Genomic DNA, 20,332 nt, shown 5'->3' with positions numbered 1-20,332 from the left:
AGCGCTACCAATGCAATGACAGACATTGACCACAAGGTGGCAGCCACGTTCGTTTATTGCCGCCTGCTGGTGAATAAGGTACATGACCGCTATGAGCGCTACCAGTGCAATAACAGAAATTGACCACAAGATAGCAGCAACGTTCGTTTATTGCTATCTGCAATACATGAGCGCTGTGAGCGCTACCAGTGCAATAACACACATTGACCACAAGGGGGCAGCCACGTTCGTTTATTGACACCTGCTGGTGAACGAGGTACATGACCGCTGTGAGCGCTACCAGTGCAATAACAGAAATTGACCACAAGATGGCAGCAACGTTCGTTTATTGCCATCTGCAATACATGACCGCTGTGAGCGCTACCAATGCAATAACAGAAATTGACCACAAGATGGCAGCCACGTTCGGTCATTGCCACCTGCTGGTGAACAAGGTGCATGACAGCGAAGAGCGCTTCCCGTGCAATAACAGAAATTGACCACAAGATGGCAGCCACGTTCGGTCATTGCCACCTGCTGGTGAACAAGGTGCATGACAGCGAAGAGCGCTTCCCGTGCAATAACAGAAATTGACCACAAGATGGCAGCAACGTTCGTTTATCTGCGACCAGCTTAGTGCGTCGTTTCTACGTTTGATTTGGAAATATCAGAAGGGCATTCTTTTGCACACAAACAGCAGTAATGGATAATAGTATATGCTAGTTTCTGATTTTTATGGCCCCAAATTAAAAGCTGTATTCATGACCGGGCGTGATTCCTAAAGGTACAGGCTGCATTTTGGCCATTAAATATCTGATATGAAAGAAAAACAGAGTCAATCGATTAACGAATAAAACAAAAAAGACATACATAAAACCAATAACTCACAAATTAATGGGGGGATAAGATAAGAAACGTCTGAATTAGAAAACATTTGAATACCCTAATTTACAGAAAAAGGATATTATCAAAACGACTATAATTATTGTAATCTTTTTTCTACAGTTGTAGTTCACGTTGTCCCCCCACCCCCCTCATTGGATTGGTGCAGCTCAGGAGGAGGAGGAGTTTGGTTACGTCCTCCGTCTCGAGATTCTGACGCCAAGTGGAACCCTCTCTCTCACACACACACACACAAACACACACACACGCCAATCTCTGCTCCGGGTAAGCGGCAGAGACGATGCCTCAGGAGACGTGACGACCGGTAGATTCTGAAGCAATGATGGAAAAGCCCGAACAACACGAGCATTAGCTGCTGCATCTCCTAAAACATGGCGAGGAGGAGCCGCCGGTGAGAGCGGCGCAGGGAAGCGCTTTCCCGGGGAGGAAGGACCGACGCTCTCCTTGTCTCGTAAGAAGACAACGGAGGAAAAAAAAGGGGGAATCGAGCTATTTATACGTGGACCTCTGGGAACATTCACCCGCGACAGCATGAGCGGCGGGCCGGATGAGAGCTCGGTGCGGGTCGCCCTGAGGTAAGGATGCAGCCGCGGACCTTCCTCGTTACACAGATGCTCACACCTGCCCCACAATCACGCACGTGTCGCCCCTGCTTTTATTCTGGCCTCACGGTCCATCGTTCATTCAGCTCAGACTAGTGCATCCATCCTCTTCCTTTACGCCCCCACAACAAAACCGCACAACCTCCCAACCTCCCAAATGGGCTTTTATTTTGAAGCCGCACCTTCTGTGCTCCACACCCATGCATTTAAATGCTCTAGGGTGGCGTGGTTAGCCCTGCACACAAGGACCAGTGGCCCATGATTACATGAGCCTCTTTTGCTAATACCTGCACTGCACGTGCACGTGTAGTGGATTTATGAATGAGGAGCTCCAGTCTGAGGGATTACACTAAGGGAAAGCACGCCACTCTTCCTCTTGACCATGTGTCACCTGTAGGCAACTTAGTTTTGTTATATGGAGAACAATCTTTAGCAGCCACCTTTTGTGTTAAAGGCATATGTGCTGACTGAACATTGAAGTGATGACTGCATTTGATCGCATTGGTTTTCAGGTGTTTTATGTGTTGACTTTCAGATAGGTTGACCCTTGACCCCCTTGGCCTATCCATGCTGATAGATAAAGCTGAGATAGACGCCGTCTGCCGGCCGCCCTCATCAGGGTTTCTACGAAGAGTTTCTAGTGTTCGGAACAGTAAGACTTCAGATGTCAATAGAGCAACATGATAGGACGGCAGCTAAACTCGGGTGCTTTTTTGTGAGTATGTATGTGTGAGGTAGAGCGTGTCTGTGTGTGTATGTTGGTAAGACAACCCGCAACGTCATGTGAACTGGATCAGTGGAAGAGAGAGGACAAAAGCTTGTTCGCATATCCCGTTTCTCTTCCCTCTCTCTGCCCCGGCTTGTTGTTGTGCATTCAGACTTTGACCCCGGACTCGGGTGTCTCTCAGCCATACATGATATACGACGGCAATCGGTACATCCCATCATGCACTCTGGTTTTTCGGTACCGTGGAGTCTTGTGAATAGCTGTTAATTTGTCACGCTTTCTTCATAAGTCAAGTTGCTTTTCTGGTTTGCTGTAAAAAAGTTCCCAAAAAGGTTTTTTTACACACACACACACACACACACCTACAGAAAGAAGTGTGTGTGTGTGTGTGTGTGTGTGTGTGTGTTTTGAATGTAAACTACCTACTCTTGTATCATCTTAGAATGCTTCATTCATTATTTGTACTACTAGTTGGGTTTCACCTTTTTAGTTCCATTGGCAATAAATCAAGTATGTACTGGCTTGTTCTTTCATATATTTCCACTTCCTTCCTCTATTATTCTCTTTACTGATTTATTTGAAGGGAATTTGTTATTGAGTGTCATTTTGAGCGAGCATACCCTCATGTGATACTACAGTTATATAATCAATACTTGGATCAGGATTGGAGTCAGGGTCCGATCAGCGCCGAGGTCAGCTGTGGCACCTGAAAGTGCTGCACCTGGGAGACCAGCACGTGCAGTAAATACCAAGACAAGTGCATGACCCGACTCTCCCGTTGTCAAAGAAACGTCTTTCACCAGCCGCTCACTTTCCAGCAAAGTCACCGCTGCAGAGCCGGATTCGCTCAGGAGTCGGTGGAGACCTTCATGCCAGAAACATGACTACAAGCTCATGATGTTTGCTAAAACATCAACCAACGCTACCCTATAGGACGACAATGTCAATGTCGCGTTTACATCCTGATCTGAAATGGCACCCGGACTCGATACAACTTGCATGATAAGAGATATTTGTGCACACAATCACACATTCTTCCACACGGCTTGATAAGGCTTTATTTAAAGCACTGCGGCAAAATGATATCAAACCAAAAAATACGGCACCTTATCATCTGCTGTCAAATCACAGATTCAATCCCTTTGAGCATCAGATGGCCGCTTGGAGTTGGTGTTGTTTCGCTTGATTAATCGCCGTGGCAACATTGTAATTATTTGGAGTCGGCAGGGAACCTAAACTTAAGAGTATCTGAAAGGCTCTGTAATAGTGTGTGTGTGTGTGTTCGCAATAATCATCTAACATGTTGCCAACCAGTACCTGCCTCAGCCTGTGAGGCTTCTGTAGTCTGTTAGCAAGTTCCTAATCCCTCCTCCCAACACGTCCACTGCTATCAAATGCTTTTACATCCTTTTACAAAAATGGGGTCTGGGCCTTGAACAGAAGACAGGTATTTTCTAGGGCATTTTGATTTATATGTGGAAAAATGATGTGACTTAAAAGTCTATTTGCTCTTTAGAAGTGTACTTATCTCTTGATGGGTCATCTGTAGGGTTATTACACGTGTGCGCTGCGCTGGCGTCTGTGGTTTTGACGATTAACACACTTGACAGCTTACAGATGGGTCACGTCAGTGGCACATAGTTGGATGATTCAGCAAACACACACACACACACAGTTGGTGTTTTCAGGGTTATCCCCTTGTGTGAACGTGTTCCAGATTTGTTTCCTTATGTAACGTTGCATTTGTGTGCATGCGTTTGCATGTGTTCACCTCGTCCCATTCTACATACAGGAAGTTAACAATTTTACCAGGATGTAAGTCGGCTTCGTGTCAATGTCCTTAAAGCTCAGCTTTAATTATTCACTCAAATTAAACAATGAGGATTCTGGTTACTGCTACTTTCAGAAATGGATAGCCCTTTCATCTTTAATTGGATACGTACATCTCCGCATCATATATCCAGCTGGTGGCTAGTGAATGTAAAACATCCAGACTTCTATTGGCCCACCTTCCAGACGTGTGTGTGTGTGTGTGTGTGTGTGTGTGTGTGTGTGTGTGTGTGTGTGTGTGTGTGTGTGTGTGTGTGTGTGTGTGTGTGTGTGTGTGTGTGTGTGTGTGTGTGTGTGTGTGTGTGTGTGTGTGTGTGTGTGTGTGTGTGTGTGTGCACATACATATCCGTAATAAATATTCATGAACCAACTCAAGTGAACTGTGACACAAAAGCAAAGCATGCTGCAAGCCATCTGCCAGCTGCGGTCATGTGATATTGCTTACTGAGTTATTCAATAACTTCTGTCTCACCAGGGAAAGCTTAATTCAATATAATTTTTTATTTTACAAATACAATATTTGTATTGTCTTTAGTTAACTGTATTTTAAAACCATATTTTTTCCACTTCGTACTATTATGCAAAACGCGTTTTTGGCGTCCGCCGCTACCTTTCCACTGCTTTTACCAGGTGTTTCATCTAAAGTCCCAAGTGAGTGATGAGTATGAGCTGAAATGTCCTCGTTTTTAGTAAGCTGGAGGTGTGGATGGCAGGACATGTTTGTGTGTCTGCTATCCTCACACGCCCTCTCCTGACACTCATCCTCCTCTGCCACTGTCAACCTCTCCCTCTTTCCTGCTCAGCGACCTTTGACCCAGGACGCAGTATGAGCTGTGATTAGTGACCCAGTCACAATTCCCCTATGGCAGCTTGTTTCAGCTGTCACCATGGTACCCGCTGGTCCTTTTCAAGGTTTGGGATGTGCGGCGATGGCCCTGTGAATGGCCACTGGTCAGTCTGCTATCTGGACAAGAGAAGGGGGAGGGGAAGGAAACCCTGAGTCAGTACAACACTCTTTTGACGCTTCTCCATTTTTCCTGGCGTCGTTCCTGAACGCCCTGCGGGGCATCACTGCCTAGCCATTATTCAGACTAGAGATAGATTCAAGGTCTTTGGCATACGTCATCGTTCATCACGTCCTGTTAACTCGTGTGAGTTTTCTCACCAACCGGATGACATCAAGGAACCTCCTAACCCTTGTCAGAAATTAATGGAAACCGCCATATTGTTTGGCACATTAAAAAACAAGCACTGTAGTGATGCAGGAGTCCCTTCTGCACTTTCGATAAATAATTTACACATGCATTAATTCTGAATTAATAGCAATGTTGTAGTGAACTCAGTGGTTTTGTGTAAAAGGTTACTAGTTCATGCTAAAACTATATGAACTATTATGGATGACCGTAGACTGGCTGAGCATTCAGTCCAAGCGCCGTAACATATGATGTTGCAAATTCCTTTTTTTAATCTTCTTGACGGCCTCTCATCTCCACAAACAGGATGCGTCCTCCGTCGTTGTTCTAAATCCTGCACATTTCTGGGCAGTTTGGTTCAGCCGCTGACAGGTGGAGAGCTTGTTGGAGCTTGGTACTTACAGAGGCACACTGAAGAGAGCGATGCAATGGATGGAGTGAAGTCAAGAGCAGCTGCCAGACAATGGGAAGACTGTCCTGCTGAGTTGTAGCGAGGTACAGCGGTAGTCTCTCAGTTTAGCAGTATTCATTCCCTGAGTGCTCTGGCTTTTATCTATAGCTTCCTTTTGAGTTCTGTGTCTCCTCACTCGTCCTTTTTACGCTGAGAGGCCATTAGACGAAAGTCAACTGACAAATACAAAAGTGCACCTGCTGCACAATGTGCTATAAAAGAACCCTTTACTATAAAAGAGCTCTGTGTTTGAACATAGGCATCCAGTTATATAATGATGTCATGACTGTCTACCCGAAAGCGTTCTTGCAGTGCAACTAGGATGAAGCTTTTTTGAGTCCTTTTACAACTAAAAGGTGTGCGTGCGTGCGTGTGTGTGTGTGTTAGTCCAGTCCACTCTTATCTTAATCAAAGCAGTCGCATACATTCTTCAGCTGCTTAGCCTCATTAAACACTTTTTTGATTCATTGAAACACTACGGCCTTGTTCAACACTTGTTGAACTTTCATATTTCAGTGGGTTAATTGTTTCTTTTATTATTATAGGCAAAGGTGTGTGTGTGTGTGTGTGTGTGTGCACGCGGGCAACTTGTGCAGACACATCTTTGCCTCAGTTCGCACAACTCTGAGCAATTTGAGTTCTAATGCTTTTTTCTAAAACTAGGGCTCCATGGTGTGGCCAAAATCCATATCACGGTATTAAGAAACATTCTGACGGTGTCCCAGTATATTGCAGTATTGCTTCTTCAAGTAAGCACATGAAAATTCATTGCAAACTGCAGTGGCTACCGCTCGCTGGCCGACTTGCTCACAACTGGCCGTTAGCTCGTTAGCTCGTTAGCGTGTTAGCGTGTTAGCGCGTTAACTTGTTGTGGCTGATAGTGTTGTCACCAGAGACTCGACAGACTTTGCAATAAATTATTTTCTTGGATTTTCCAAAACCCTACAAACAGATACAGCTCTTCTCTTGGGCACAAGTTGTGTTTGTGCATCTCTGGTCTCTCGTTGTTCCTGTATCGCTCTTTCCGTTTTTTCATGTAGCAACAGAGTTATTTGTTGTTGTGAGCTGTACCAAGCATGCAGATTGGCGGGGTAATTTTTATAAATGTACAAATATAAGTGTTACAAATTGTGTCACAAGCTGACGTGGTGTTTTACCCTGTTAAATAGTGTTTGTAAATGACTGAATCTCAACACGCGTAAGACAACTAGCTCCGGTCGCCGGGTGCTCCACGATGACGTGTGAAAATAAAATCTGCCGCCTGCCAAAGAGCAATGTCAGTTGTTAGTAAGGAAATCTTATACCGGTATATCGTGCAGCCCTATTTAAAACTATAAATAAATACTTTGAACAGTTTAAACTAAATTCCAGAAATGTCAAAGACACATATTCTCAATAACATGGACAGAATCTGTGTAAAGTGTAAAAGAAAAATATAAATATTATAAGTAATTGAAATATGTAATTATTATTATAAAAATATTATATAAATATGTTAAGTCAATGATTAGACATTTTATATGAATATTAGGGTGAACGAACTTGTCCTTAAGTGCCAAATTAGGCCAGTGGCATTTGGCACATTAGCGGATGACGGAAACCGATGACTTTACGTGACATTAAAGCAAATCTGGAATTTCATTTAAAAAGGAAACGTCCCAATATATATGATTCAATAATATGAGGTCATGGGATGGAGTCGGCATGCCGCCAGCAGGAAGAGATCTGCAGAGAAGGCTCTTGTTGCCTTGTGGACTCCCGGTTTCTGCTGAATCACTCTGTGCCGCCTGCGCACACGGCGTTTGCCCTTCAACACTAAACCAAAAACTCGATTACACAGGATTAGATTTGGTTGGTGGAAACAACAGAAACGTCAGTCTTGGTTTTTGCGAGTCATGATGCAGATGAGGGATCGGATGCAACCCCCAGGGAGTGATTTGATTGGCTGATTGTCAGGAGCAGTGATGTCAGCATTCAATTTTGATCGCCTGTGTTTTCAGGAGGCATGAGATCAGCAGCACAGTGCCAATAGACCGACTCCTCCTTTTTTTAAAATCTGCATCTCGTCATGTCTTGTTTGTTGTTCATTACTGTGCGTCAGCAGACGGGTGTTATTAGCTCTTTTCCTGTGTTGTGTATCTATCCTTTTTACCAGAATCAGGATCCAAGATGATCCGGCCTTGTGTACGTCATTGTGTACGTCATTGTGTGTCTGATCATTTGTTGAAGATGAAATTCTGAAACAGTTTTCATCAGTGTGACTCCCCTCCCAAGTTTCACTGCATGACACCTGCAAAATCAACGCCAGTGAGTTCGGTGCGTGTGTGTGTGTGCATGTGCCCGTGTACGAGGAGGCCACAGTTTCTCAGGCTGACTGTAATCGCTGTAATGAGGCCAAGAGCAGGAGCCTAACAGGGCCCGTCACATGGGGAGAGGCTGACAAAGCCCCCATGTGTGTGTCCCTGTCTGTACAGTCATTTTGTGTGTGAATAGCTATATGTGTATGTGGACATTGCTGCTTGTCTGGGTGTGCTTTTCCTTTTCATCTCTCCAGTGAACTGTGTCACATCACTCTAAGCTCCTTACGTCTGTCAAAAGTCACAATCTCGTACTGAACTGAACTGTGCAGAGTGGCTCATTTTACCTTTTATATCTGTGGATATATCGGAATAACACCCGACATGCTCATTGTTTGGGGTTCTGGATAAAAAAATTAAACTACCATGTAACTTCTTAGCATTTTGTTTTAGAACATAATATGTGCCTCTGGCCACATGTTAATTAAATATAATAATTAAAAAACATAAACGTGCTTCAAATTTTCTGCAAAACGCTGGGCACCGAGTACTTGTTTCTCTCAAAACGTCTTTTTTACCTGGGCTTGGGGCCCCTCATCTGTGTGTGTGTGTATGTACCTGTGAAGGGGGATTTTGACATTTGATGCATGTTAATAAGAATATTGACACAGTACTTCTACACAGTCGATAAGCACAACATGAATCAGGGCAAGTTTCCCAAACCAATTGTGTGGCAACGCAATTAAACAAATAAACCCTAAATGCGTTTAGTGAACAACTTCACGAAACCTTGACGTTGCATATGGGCATTACAGTATTGAGGCAAGCCCCCCTGTATGTGTGTGTGTGCCCTTCCTCCCATCGTGCACACGCTTATGAGTGTGCGATTGTGCACATCCAGGAAGTGGGGGAGTTAAGTGTCCTGGAGGAGCCTGCGTGTGTCACTCTAGAAGGTGGATTATGGCTGTAAGTAAGTCTCCACAGTGCTGAAGTCCAGAGCCCTTATTCTGCCAGGAGAAAGGAGTGTTTTGGGTTGAACCTCTGAGGGACGCCTGCCAGATCATAATCACAGCTAAAGTCGGTCACACGAATGACACACCAGCGGGGCGGGCCTCGCACCTCGCTTATCCTTCACCTGTTTACAGTTAGCCCCGACGTTCTATTTTCACTTTATTTTTGCCTTTTCAACACAGACAGAACACATACATATATACAAGAAAAAGTAAATGAAATAAGAAGAACACAAAAAATAAGGAAAACAAAAAAAGAGGTCTGGATTCCTTTCTTCTCAATAACAAAATCCCCCAAAATATTCCTGTGTTATCTTGTACTGTCTTATTTGTTTGGAATAAGGGGAGGCTTTTCTTTTTTTGTTTTGGTAAAAACAAAGTTTCTTACTTCATCAGTCTTAACATTGGTGCCCCTGTTTGAAAAAATAGCTTCGTCTGAGGGCTTTACCAGTTGTGTCTGACGGCCTTGTTGTGTGACAGACAAACAAAAGTTCTGTTTGCCTCCTAATGTGAAGATTTAGTTTAGTGTTTTGTCTGTGCTGTAACCACTAGTTTTTTTCTTTCTCTTGATCTCATAACATTTAACATTTTCCCAGGCGTTAATTTTCCTCTTTTCCCCACCCGTCCATCCTTAATATGGAATGCAGTTTTATTCACAATTAAATAAATGAATAAATACATAAATACATGAAATATGCATTTGAAATACATTGTGAAATAAATAAGGCAATAAATACATAAATATTAAATAAATGTAATTATTTCATGGTACTTTTATTTCATAAATCTAAATTTATTTATTTCAAGAGACTTTTATTTCATAAGTACACATTTGTTTGTTTCAAGAGACTTACCTTCTATGTATGGAGGACCCTGGGGATGTCATGCAAAATAAACTTTGCATCAGACTGTGGTAGAACACCATCAGTAGACTAGGCATTACTTCTGAATGGGGCTACACTTACAGACTTTTCTTTTTTTGCTGTGGAAAAAGAAACCATTGACTTATGAACTATGTAACATAAATTACCTTGGGTTACCCTTCTTTAAATTTGCCGACGTGAACAATGAAACAGTGACTTAATTTCTTTTAATGCAAGCAGCAATGAGTGCCTCCATTGTATTACTGGATTACTCACTGGTAATGGCTCTATGACAAGTTTTGGGAAGGCGGCCAAAGGGATTAATGAAGATTGTCTCCTGTAATACCTTAACCATCCTACCTTTTAAATCACAGCCCGATGACCTTGCCTGTTGCTGTTACGTCAGCTTCACCTTCTAAGAAAAGCCTTAAAACTTAAAGCAGCACAAATACCAACAATGGGTCAACTTACTATTTGTAAATCTGAAAGAAGACGACTGTGCAGTTCCTCTCAGCTCTTTTAACCATCAGCTCATTGTAATAATAATAAATAATATTTATTCTAGACGTTTATTGTGACTTCCCAGTCTTGTTACTTTTCAGTTGAGTTTGTCATTGTCTAAGCTAGATGCACAATAAATAAAAAATAAACACAAGTAATCACAGCAAAATGTTTTGACTTGTTTCTTCTACTTTGAGTATCAATAATGAAGACTGACGTAAAATCCATTGTGCGTTGTATAAATGGGTGGTTGCTGCTGCTCATAACACAAAGCTGACTGTAATGCTGTGCAGGTGTACTGCAGCGTCCCAACCCTGGACCCAGTGGTCCCTGCAAGGCTCTGCCCTCTTTTTATCAGGGCTCCCAAATCCCAAATAGTCTGCTGAATACCGGGGATCTGAAACTTTTTCCTTCAAAGCAAGCACACACAAAACATAGTAAATGTGTAGAGGACTCAATATATATGTTTGTGTTATTTTTTGTGACCTTTTGGCTTTTTATTTGTTTCCATACAGTAACCTACCTGTAACTTAGCAGAGGGTGGGACTCTAAAAAATCACACACAAAATACAATAAAGATTTGCAGGGAGGTGTTTATTGTCAACTTTTTTTATTCTTTTTTTTAACCATACTGCCCTTGATGAGTAAAGTTTGCAACAAGGAAATACACACACACACACAAACACACACTCCGTTTCAATGCCTGCAAGGCGAGAGTCACAAACATTTAGGTTAATACTGTCTTGGATATTTATTTTTTCCCACTGTAATTCTGATTTATCTGAGTACACTACAATTGCAGCCTGGGGTACATCAATGAAGTGCTTACAGATTATATTCCAGCAGAACATCTCCAAAAGCGTTTCAATATTTTATAGTTTTTATGGTATTTTTCTGTATACAATCTCAACATTATTTCCTATTTAATGCATCCATTATGGCCACATAATTCCCTCCAATATACCCACTTCCTCTTTGACATTGAGTTTGCCGATGGGAGGCAGAGGTGCATCATGGGAGGAAATGGTGTAATACCAGTGTGTTTATTTGCGCAAAGGTAAACGGAGTGATTCCTTAATGAAATCCAGGGTGAGACTGTTTACCCAGAGCTCTACCGCTCGCTCTTTCTCCTGAACAGTGAGGGCACTGTCCTGTATGTGTATGTGGTGGCCGCTGGAGGGTGTTGGCACTGCATGCTCCTCCACACACACACACACACACACACACACACAATGCACAGTAGCAGCCCTCATCTGCTTTCAGCGTATTGAAAATATGATCTTTCTTGTGCTCAGCTACATACAAGTAAATCTGTCATAATGAATAATTCTTGATGCATGCATAGACAGCTCTGCTCTGCCTCCTTCCCACACAAACCCATAGACCACAGTAGCCTAAGGCCCTTGAAAATGTTCGAATTTAATATTTATAGGTATATGGAAAAAAACATTTTCATTCCTTTTAGTTCGTTATAGAAATCTAGTTATGGATGGAAGGTAGAAATCTCACTTTCTTGGTCACCTTCTGTCCACTAGGATCCGTCCTCAGCTGGCCAGAGAGAAAATCGAGGGCTGCCACATCTGCACGTATGTGATGCCTGGCGAGCCCCAGGTGTTCCTGGGCAAGGACAAAGCTTTCACCTACGACCATGTCTTTGACATCACCACCCAGCAGGACAGCATCTACACGCACTGCACCGAGAGTCTCATCGAGGGCTGCTTCGAGGGATACAATGCCACCATCTTTGCATACGGACAGGTGGGTCGACGGGGATCCCCTGCATGTTAGGAGATCAACACAAACACTCACACCCTCAATTTGTCCGCTTCCCTCAACGGGGTATGGAGCTACTTCCAGCTAGATTTAATTTAAGTACAGGGGGTGAACAGGGCTCGCAGCTGCTCCTGTTTTGTCAATACACAATCAGCTGACATATTCTGCCCTGCAGGCCGCACCACAACTTTTATATTGGCTCTGATAGATTGGCCTGAGAGGTGCGGATGGAAAAGGTGATTGCCCAATCAGAGCACAGTGTGAATAGACTACTTCATCTCCCTCAAGGGCAGGGAACTAGACTGCAGTCAAAGCATAATTGGCAGATTTTCTTACCTCCGAACAAGACTAGTTTCTGTGCTTAGCTGCAGTCTCTAGCTTCATAACAAACCGACAAATAGAGTGGCATTATTCTTCCTAAATAATAATTGTTTCATGTCTTTAATAATATGATTAATTATGAACCCATATACATTTTCCCACCGTCCCAAGGCAGAGGGTTAAATGTAAAGGCACTGCTAAACTGTACTTTGTCTTTATAGGTCAAAAAAGCGGCTTGTTAGGAGATATTTTTGTTATTTTCCTCTTCCCAGACCGGATATTTGTACTGTACAACAAAACAAAATTTTGAACAAGCAAGCCCACCACTTACTTGATTAGGTGGTGGACTTGATTACTGGTCACTAGATATAATTTGATTTTCTTTTTTCTAAATCCTAAGGGACCTGTGGACGCCTTTAATAGAAGCAAAAGCAGCTGCAGGAACAATAAAGCCTGTTTGATAAAAATACCATGTATTAAGCTCGTCCAGACTGAAAAATCCATTGAAAGAGACCTGCTTTTCATTTGTGTCTCGTACGGCATTTCTGGGTGAAACTTCCCCTCCTCTTAATCTCCCTCTCCGCTCTTCTTCTCTCCGGTCTTTCTTCTCTCCTCACATTGTTCCGGCAGTCGTTGTGTTCCTGTCAAGTAGTCTTTCACAGGTCACAGTGGAGCCTGCATACACACACACAGGTGCATGTGCACAGACATAATAAAACACAGGTGTGGTCTCGTAGAATCAAACCAACAGGCACACAAAACCTTTTTTTTGTCTCTTTCTCACACACGCACACACAGTCCCGCATTAGTTCATGAACGAAAGGGCTAATAGGTGAATTTGAGCTCGATGTTGAATTCCTGCTTTTGTCGCCACGACGACCTTGCCCTCCCCCCCTCTATGTTAAATACACTACCTCAAAGCTGCACCCATCCTCTGAGGCCCCGGGGGACTGGTTCGAGTCAAAAATGTAATGGTTATTGCTGCAAAATAAACAGAGAAACACACATTCCCCATTAGGTAATGTAACTGATGTATCTGTCTCTTCCCCCGCGCTCAGACTGGTTCGGGAAAGACGTACACCATGGGAACCGGCTTCGACGTCAGCATCGAGGAAGACGAGCTGGGCATCATTCCGCGTGCCGTCAACCACCTGTTTAGAGGGATCGAGGAGCGCAGACAGGCTGCCACTGAGCAGGGCAGGCCTGTTCCCGAGTTCAAGATCAACGCACAGTTCCTGGAGGTGCAGGGACACACACACACGCACGCAAAGACTGACTCAAAAAACTCCACTTAATCAACACAGAAATTAGAGTTTATGTCTCAAACTGAGGCAAATTTATCATGTCTCTAAACTTTGAATTGAAAGTTTCCAATGAGCTTAAAGTCCATTAGTTTGATGTAATGAGAGCATGCAGACAGCAAGAGGTCAAATGTCAAAAGAGTGTAGGGGTTTTAGGGTTATGAAAGCATCCAGATGACCATACAGCCATTAAACTGTCATTAGCCTGCCCCTGTGATCACCTCCTGTCTTAATTTTTAACTGTCAACGAGTGGATGGTAGCAGCTGGTGATGAAGCAGCTCAGGGGGGGAAGATCAGTCTGGGAAGCAGACCTTTTAAACCTGGAATCAATTTTGCGTAGCAGACATGCTACACATGTTAAATTTGATTTTAACACCGTAGTAATGCACAAGATATATAGCTTAACTAATTGAAACATGGTTAGTGATGAATAAATATAAATGGGCAAAATGACTTGCTGTATTGCTGATTCACAGTGTTTTCATGTGTGGCCCACATAGTTTCATTTTTTAAGTATATTCATAATTAGTAATCCTCTTAACGAGATGGCCTGCCCAGGGTAATATACAATCCTATTTGTATTATCTGTGTTCTCTCTATGTTCTGCAGCTGTACAACGAGGAGGTTCTAGACCTGTTTGACTCAACGCGAGACATTGAGGGCAAGAGGCAGAGATCCAACATCAAGATCCACGAGGACGCCACCGGAGGCATCTACACCGTGGGCGTCACGACTCGCACTGTTGCCTCTGCAGCTGAGGTTTGCTTTAACAGTATAACTTTAACTTTATGCACTGACCCCATCCCTGCCCACAGCATTTTAACAACATGTCTTGGGCACCCTGGCACATTTTGTATAGTGTATGTGGGAGCACAACTTGAACATATACAAACCATTGAACTGGATTTTCATTGAAATCTGTATTGAATATAAATTTGAATTGCAAGATGATCAATGGCCAACTAAATGGATCATACTCCACAGCTTAAAAGTGGGTTAAAAAACAAACCGTATAACGCTGTCCTGAACTTATTCTGAGATACTGAAAACCACTACTATAATGTAAAATAATTAGAAAAAACTTCTGATGGTTTCAATCCATGTCCCAGCTCTATTTTTACATGTTTTCATCAATAATCAATACATCAATAAATTAAAATGATCTTGCTATACAGCAACTTTATCTTCTAATGACCCTCACCCAAAGACATCTGTATGCTTTGTCTTTCCTCTCTCCATGCGGCAATCTGTTCCCTCTATCCCTCCTGCAGATGATTCAGTGTCTGAAGGTGGGAGCTCTGTGCCGAACCACCGCCAGCACCCAGATGAACGCACAGAGTTCAAGATCCCACGCCATCTTCACCATCCACCTGTGCCAAGTCAGAGTCTGCTCTCCCGACAACGACGTGCGTACCTGCACACTCTGTGCTCGGTCCACGCGGCCACCAAATGAGAACGACGCTTTTCTTGATGACCGTCAGCTGCAATGTTTTCTTTTCATGCTGCGCTCTCTCTCAATTCCAGGAGCACGCCTCGGACAACCGTCTAGCTGACGACACCGAGATCAATGAGTTTGAAACGCTGACCGCCAAGTTCCACTTCGTGGACCTGGCTGGTTCTGAGAGGCTAAAGAGAACTGGAGCTACGGGAGACAGGGCCAAAGAGGGCATCTCTATCAACTGTGGGCTGGTGAGGATGCGAAGAGCATGGCTGCTGCTGTAGCTCATAGTCATGCATTGCATTGCATTTCTGAAGCCCTAAAACAGTTATAAATATTTTTTGTCTTAATTGATCTGTTATTGTAGTGCTGTAGATCATTCATCTGTGGTTTTGTGAAGCAAGACTGCCCCCAAGTGGCTTAGAATGTGTACTGCATAATTCCACCTTCAGTTTCTTTATAGTTTATCATGATTTATATATAGCTTTGCTTTTTACTACTGTCATTTATCTATTATTTATTATATATTTATTACTTATTTGTTTATTTGTTAAGTGGTGAAATTGTTTAAGCGCTGAAAACATCTAAGCGTAACCTTATGTTTTCCCCATCTCACCTCAGCTTGCTTTGGGTAATGTCATCAGTGCTCTGGGAGACAGGAGTAAGCGCTCCACTCACGTGCCTTACAGGGACTCCAAACTCACCCGGCTGTTACAGGATTCACTGGGTGGCAACAGGTCTGTAAACACGGTCTGCGTCCAGATATTTAAAGTATATCGATGACAATTTATACAGCATTTCAATGGTGCATGAGTTTATTTACCTGCTTTGAAGTCAGTGATTAAAATTCACTAGTGGAGACCAGTGACTTTTTAAATATGAAGAAATCATTACCAGTCGGATTTTCACTGTTCTACATTTGTGCGTTCTCCAGTCAAACGGTGATGATTGCATGCATCAGCCCGTCGGACCGGGACTTTATGGAGACCCTGAACACGCTAAAGTACGCCAATAGGGCCCGAAACATTAAGAACAAGGTGATGGTGAACCAGGACAAAGCCAGCCAGCAGATCAGCGCCCTGAGGACGGAGATAGCGCGGCTGCAGATGGAGCTGATGGAGTACAAGACGGTGAGAAGACAGGGAAAAGAGTGAGCCTAGTGTATGGAATTATAACATAAATAGAGACGCTAAAATTGATGCAGAAGAATATTTCATGATCGTCAACCGCTTTATCTGATGCTCAGGGGAAACGTATGGTGGGCGAAGATGGCATGGAGGGAATCAACGACTTGGTCCATGAGAACTCAATGCTGCAAACGGAGAACAACAACCTGAGGGTGAGAGTGAAGGCCATGCAGGAGACCGTCGACGCCCAGAGGGCCAGACTCACACAGATCCTTAGTGACCAGGCCAACCAGGTCCTGGCGAGAGCAGGTGGGCAGAAACACTCATACGGTGGAGCTAAATTAGAGCGCTAAAAATCGAATGCTTAACTTATTACGTTAGATGGTATTTAACGTTAGCTGCTCAAAACGCACATTCACGGTACCCGTTGTCTGTCTTCTAATCGTCAATATACATCATAATGGTTTTAATCTACAACAAAAGTAGACTCAATTATTTTACTGGTTTAACAAGAATATGTAGCCTTGCTAGATGCTCTATTATGCTAATATGCTCACAATGATAGTGATACCATGGATGTGTTCACTACACTTGCTAATTAGCAGTAAACACATTAATGCATGATAGCAATGTTATCACTTCTGCAAAAATGTTTTTGAAAATTTTATTTCAAAAGATTAACATACATGTAAAGTGTTCTAAGTGTATAAATAAACACGTTTTTTACGGGAGGTATTGTGCGAGGCCTTCCTCCTGAAGTGATACCTCTGCTTGTAGGTGAAGGCAGTGAGGAGATCGGGAACATGATTCAGAACTACATCAAGGAAATCGAGGAGCTCCGGTACGAGGCCATTGCGTGCCAAGTATATTGGTATTCTCATTTAACAGTTACAACATGCCGCCTGACGGATATAACTCTTAACTTCCTCCACCCTTAGAGCCAAACTCCTTGAAAGCGAGGCTGTGAATGAGAATCTGAGGAAGAGTCTGTCTCGGGCCTCTACGCGCTCTTCGCTATACGCCGGCTCCTTCTCCCAAACCCACCTCGTCCCCGAGAAGGAGGCCAGCGACGTCATCGAGATGGCCAAAAAGAGCCTGGAGAAACTCAAGAAGAAGGAGAGGAAGAAGAAGAAGAGGTATATTTTGCATCATACTCTCGTTTTTGATTAATATGAAAACGATAAACGCTGCAACAATGCTCCCTGCAAAAGCAGTTTTGTAGTTGTTGTTTTTTTAAATGTAAAATCCATACGCAGCGTACCCACTGCGTTTGTGACAGTCTCTGCACTCGCCGTTCCTGGTCGCTCGCTCACTCTCTTTTTTCCATCTTGTAATACGCCCTCACTTGCCCCAACTTCTGTGACCCATCTGCCCCCCCTCTACCTCCTCCTCCTCCTCCTCCTCCTCACCCCCATCCTCCTTCTCTCTCTCTCTCTCTCTCTGAAGACTGAGGCAACATGAGGACAATCCCCACCAAGAGGTTGAACACACCAGGTTTGCTACAACCCACCCAGGATGGGGTCAAATATGAGTTAAATTACCAGCAGTCCAAATCGCGTACTTTTGTGCTCAAATTAAAATAATTATCATAATTATAAAATAATTGAGAGAGTTGATTTTAGTTTTAGTTGTTCCACATGCTGATTAACCTGCGTCCAAACCCAGATCTTCCTTCCTTTCCCAAAGAAACTAATCTCTAATTTATTCTGCACCTACAGGTGGTTTACACTCATGGAGAGAAACTAATATTTTAACCAGTTCTTCCTCTTAACCCTCATGGAAAAATGTTGATCAAGCTATATCCAGTAGTGTCTAACGCTTAAATAAAAAGAATGGAAAATGGAGTTTGATTTTTTTTTCTTTTTGAAAGACAAAATAAACAAATCTGGAATGATAAAGAAGAGAGGGTTTGTAAGAATTTGGTCAACAAATCTCATCGTGTGTGGCAACCCTTCTTGAAATGAAGTCAACTTGTGTTTGTCCTAATAGTGTTAATCAAATGATCTTTTCCCTTGTCTCATTCATCTCTACACTCATGCAATCACAGTGAGATCATTCACTAATACACTCATTTCACATGTGCTCCTGATCTGATTCATTCATTCGCACGTGCAATTCACTCATCCTTGTTTGTAATTTGAGTTGCAGTTCATTTCAGTTCTGACCGACAGGATAGGCTCTCAGTAGGTCATTTGCTAACAGTCTTTTCCTCCTTCAGTGTTCTCAAGGAGGAAGTGCCAGACAACGACCATGAGCGAGGCAACGACGAGGCAGAGGTGGAGAGTCAAACTTTAAGATTATGATAAAGAAAACATATTTCTAAGAGTGTTTTTTCCTTTTTTTCTTGTATATTTCATCTATGTTTCTTCATGTTGACAGGAGGGAAGCGACCACGAAGACGGCGAGGAAGCGGATGGAGAGGAGGAGGACTTTGACACTTTGGGAGACGAGACCTCGGGCGACTCTGACTCAGAAGAACTGGAGGAGAAAGGTTAAATTTGCTTTAGTCAAGCTGAAATGTACGGCTTATTTTCTCAAGTAATAAGACTACGACATTGATGCACAGGGATCTAATGACGTCTTTGTATGCAGAAAACGTCCAGGCCGACCTGGCCAACATCACTTGCGAGATTGCCATCAAGCAGAAGCTGATAGACGAGCTTGAGAACAGCCAGAGGCGTCTGCACACGCTCAAACAGCAGTACGAGCAGAAGCTGACCATGCTGCAGAACAAGATCCGAGACACGCAGCTGGAGAGGGACAAGGTGCTGCATAACATGGGTAAGAAACGCATGACGACAGAAACTCTCTCTTGTGGAACAAAAGAAATGAAGGGCATTTGTCATTTTCTTGTTCACCTTTAGGTTCAGTGGAGTCGGGTACGGAGGAGAAGGCTAAGAAGATAAAAACAGAGTACGAGAGGAAGCTCAGCTCCATGAACAAAGAGCTACAGAAGCTCCAATCCGCTCAGAAGGAGCACGCCCGCCTGCTGAAGAACCAGTCACAGTACGAGAGGCAGCTCAAGAAGCTCCAGCTGGATGTGACCGAGATGAAGAAGACCAAGGTAAAAGAACAGGCTGCATTTGTGGGTTTGTCTTCGCTCTAGTCTTCTTGCAGGGCTCATTTTCTCCTGACGTGTCATGTTTAATTTCCACCAGGTGGTGCTGATGCGTCAGATGAAGGAGCAGCAGGAGAGAAACAGAGCCTCGGAGTGCAGGAGGAACCGGGAGATCGCCTCTCTGAAGAAAGACCAGCGCAGAGCTGAGGTGAGAGGGATGGAAACGTGTATCATCGTACTTCTTTTTCTTTATTTTACACACCAGCAAGCCTCTTGTCATGAGTATACCTATATAAACATTGCATATATATATATATATATATATATATACTATATATATACTGTATGTACTGTTCTCGCTGAGGTGTAGCAACTCCAACTAAACAGTGAGCTAAACTCTCTCTTATTCATGAACATGAAGACATCCTGAGTTCCTCTTATGCAGATTTATTGTCTTCACATTGTGCTGAATCCACACACACGAGATGAGTGATGAGAGACGAGAGAGTGAAACTAGGAAACAAACAGCAAAACACTATAATTAGCTAAGCCACCTAGCTTACATGACCATTACTTTTACAGCAAAAATCAATATGCTTCACAGTTAACTCAGTCAGAACGAGGATTATATACATACAAGCGATGCTTCTGCTGGGGAGTCAACGAACATGATGTATTTTCTCTGGCGCGATGACTGTTTGAATTTCCAATGCGTTATCTAACGTGGTGAATTCTACGTAGCGTCCTACTTCCGGTTTTAGCGCAGTAAACAAATGTCAAAATAAGAGTCTCCATGAACTACTTCCTGTTTTAGCTCAGTAAACCAATGTCAAAATAAGAGTCTGCATGGACTGAAACTATGCCGAGTTAAATGCATAAAAATTCAACTTATATGCCTAAAGGGCAACACACTGTATATATATATACACACATACATTCTACTTAGGCTGGTACAAC

At 43.2% G+C, this 20,332-nt stretch overlaps 1 protein-coding gene across 2 annotated transcripts in view; it reads left to right on the top strand.

Annotated features, from left to right (window-relative positions):
• The first annotated feature begins 1,074 nt into the window (after positions 1-1,074).
• Positions 1,075-20,332, top strand: part of LOC119210021 (kinesin-like protein KIF21A) — a 29,935-nt gene continuing 10,677 nt past the window's right edge. The window contains exons 1-17 of one of the 2 annotated variants that reach the window (XM_037459606.2): positions 1,075-1,457; positions 11,892-12,114; positions 13,509-13,691; positions 14,362-14,511; positions 15,024-15,158; positions 15,277-15,441; positions 15,812-15,927; positions 16,125-16,320; positions 16,437-16,626; positions 17,095-17,158; positions 17,256-17,453; positions 17,764-17,811; positions 18,536-18,593; positions 18,697-18,808; positions 18,910-19,098; positions 19,182-19,381; positions 19,476-19,583. In XM_037459606.2, the coding sequence (XP_037315503.2) occupies positions 1,414-1,457; positions 11,892-12,114; positions 13,509-13,691; positions 14,362-14,511; positions 15,024-15,158; positions 15,277-15,441; positions 15,812-15,927; positions 16,125-16,320; positions 16,437-16,626; positions 17,095-17,158; positions 17,256-17,453; positions 17,764-17,811; positions 18,536-18,593; positions 18,697-18,808; positions 18,910-19,098; positions 19,182-19,381; positions 19,476-19,583 (2,379 nt within the window). In that variant the 5' untranslated portion in view covers positions 1,075-1,413. The remainder of the gene's footprint in view (positions 1,458-11,891; positions 12,115-13,508; positions 13,692-14,361; positions 14,512-15,023; positions 15,159-15,276; positions 15,442-15,811; positions 15,928-16,124; positions 16,321-16,436; positions 16,627-17,094; positions 17,159-17,255; positions 17,454-17,763; positions 17,812-18,535; positions 18,594-18,696; positions 18,809-18,909; positions 19,099-19,181; positions 19,382-19,475; positions 19,584-20,332) is intronic. The other variant, XM_037459607.2, reaches the window with a different exon arrangement.

Source organism: Pungitius pungitius, chromosome 2 (assembly GCF_949316345.1).
Source record: "Pungitius pungitius chromosome 2, fPunPun2.1, whole genome shotgun sequence".
In the NCBI taxonomy this organism is placed as follows: Eukaryota; Metazoa; Chordata; class Actinopteri; order Perciformes; family Gasterosteidae; genus Pungitius; species Pungitius pungitius.
This window is presented reverse-complemented; position numbering and strand designations above follow the sequence as displayed.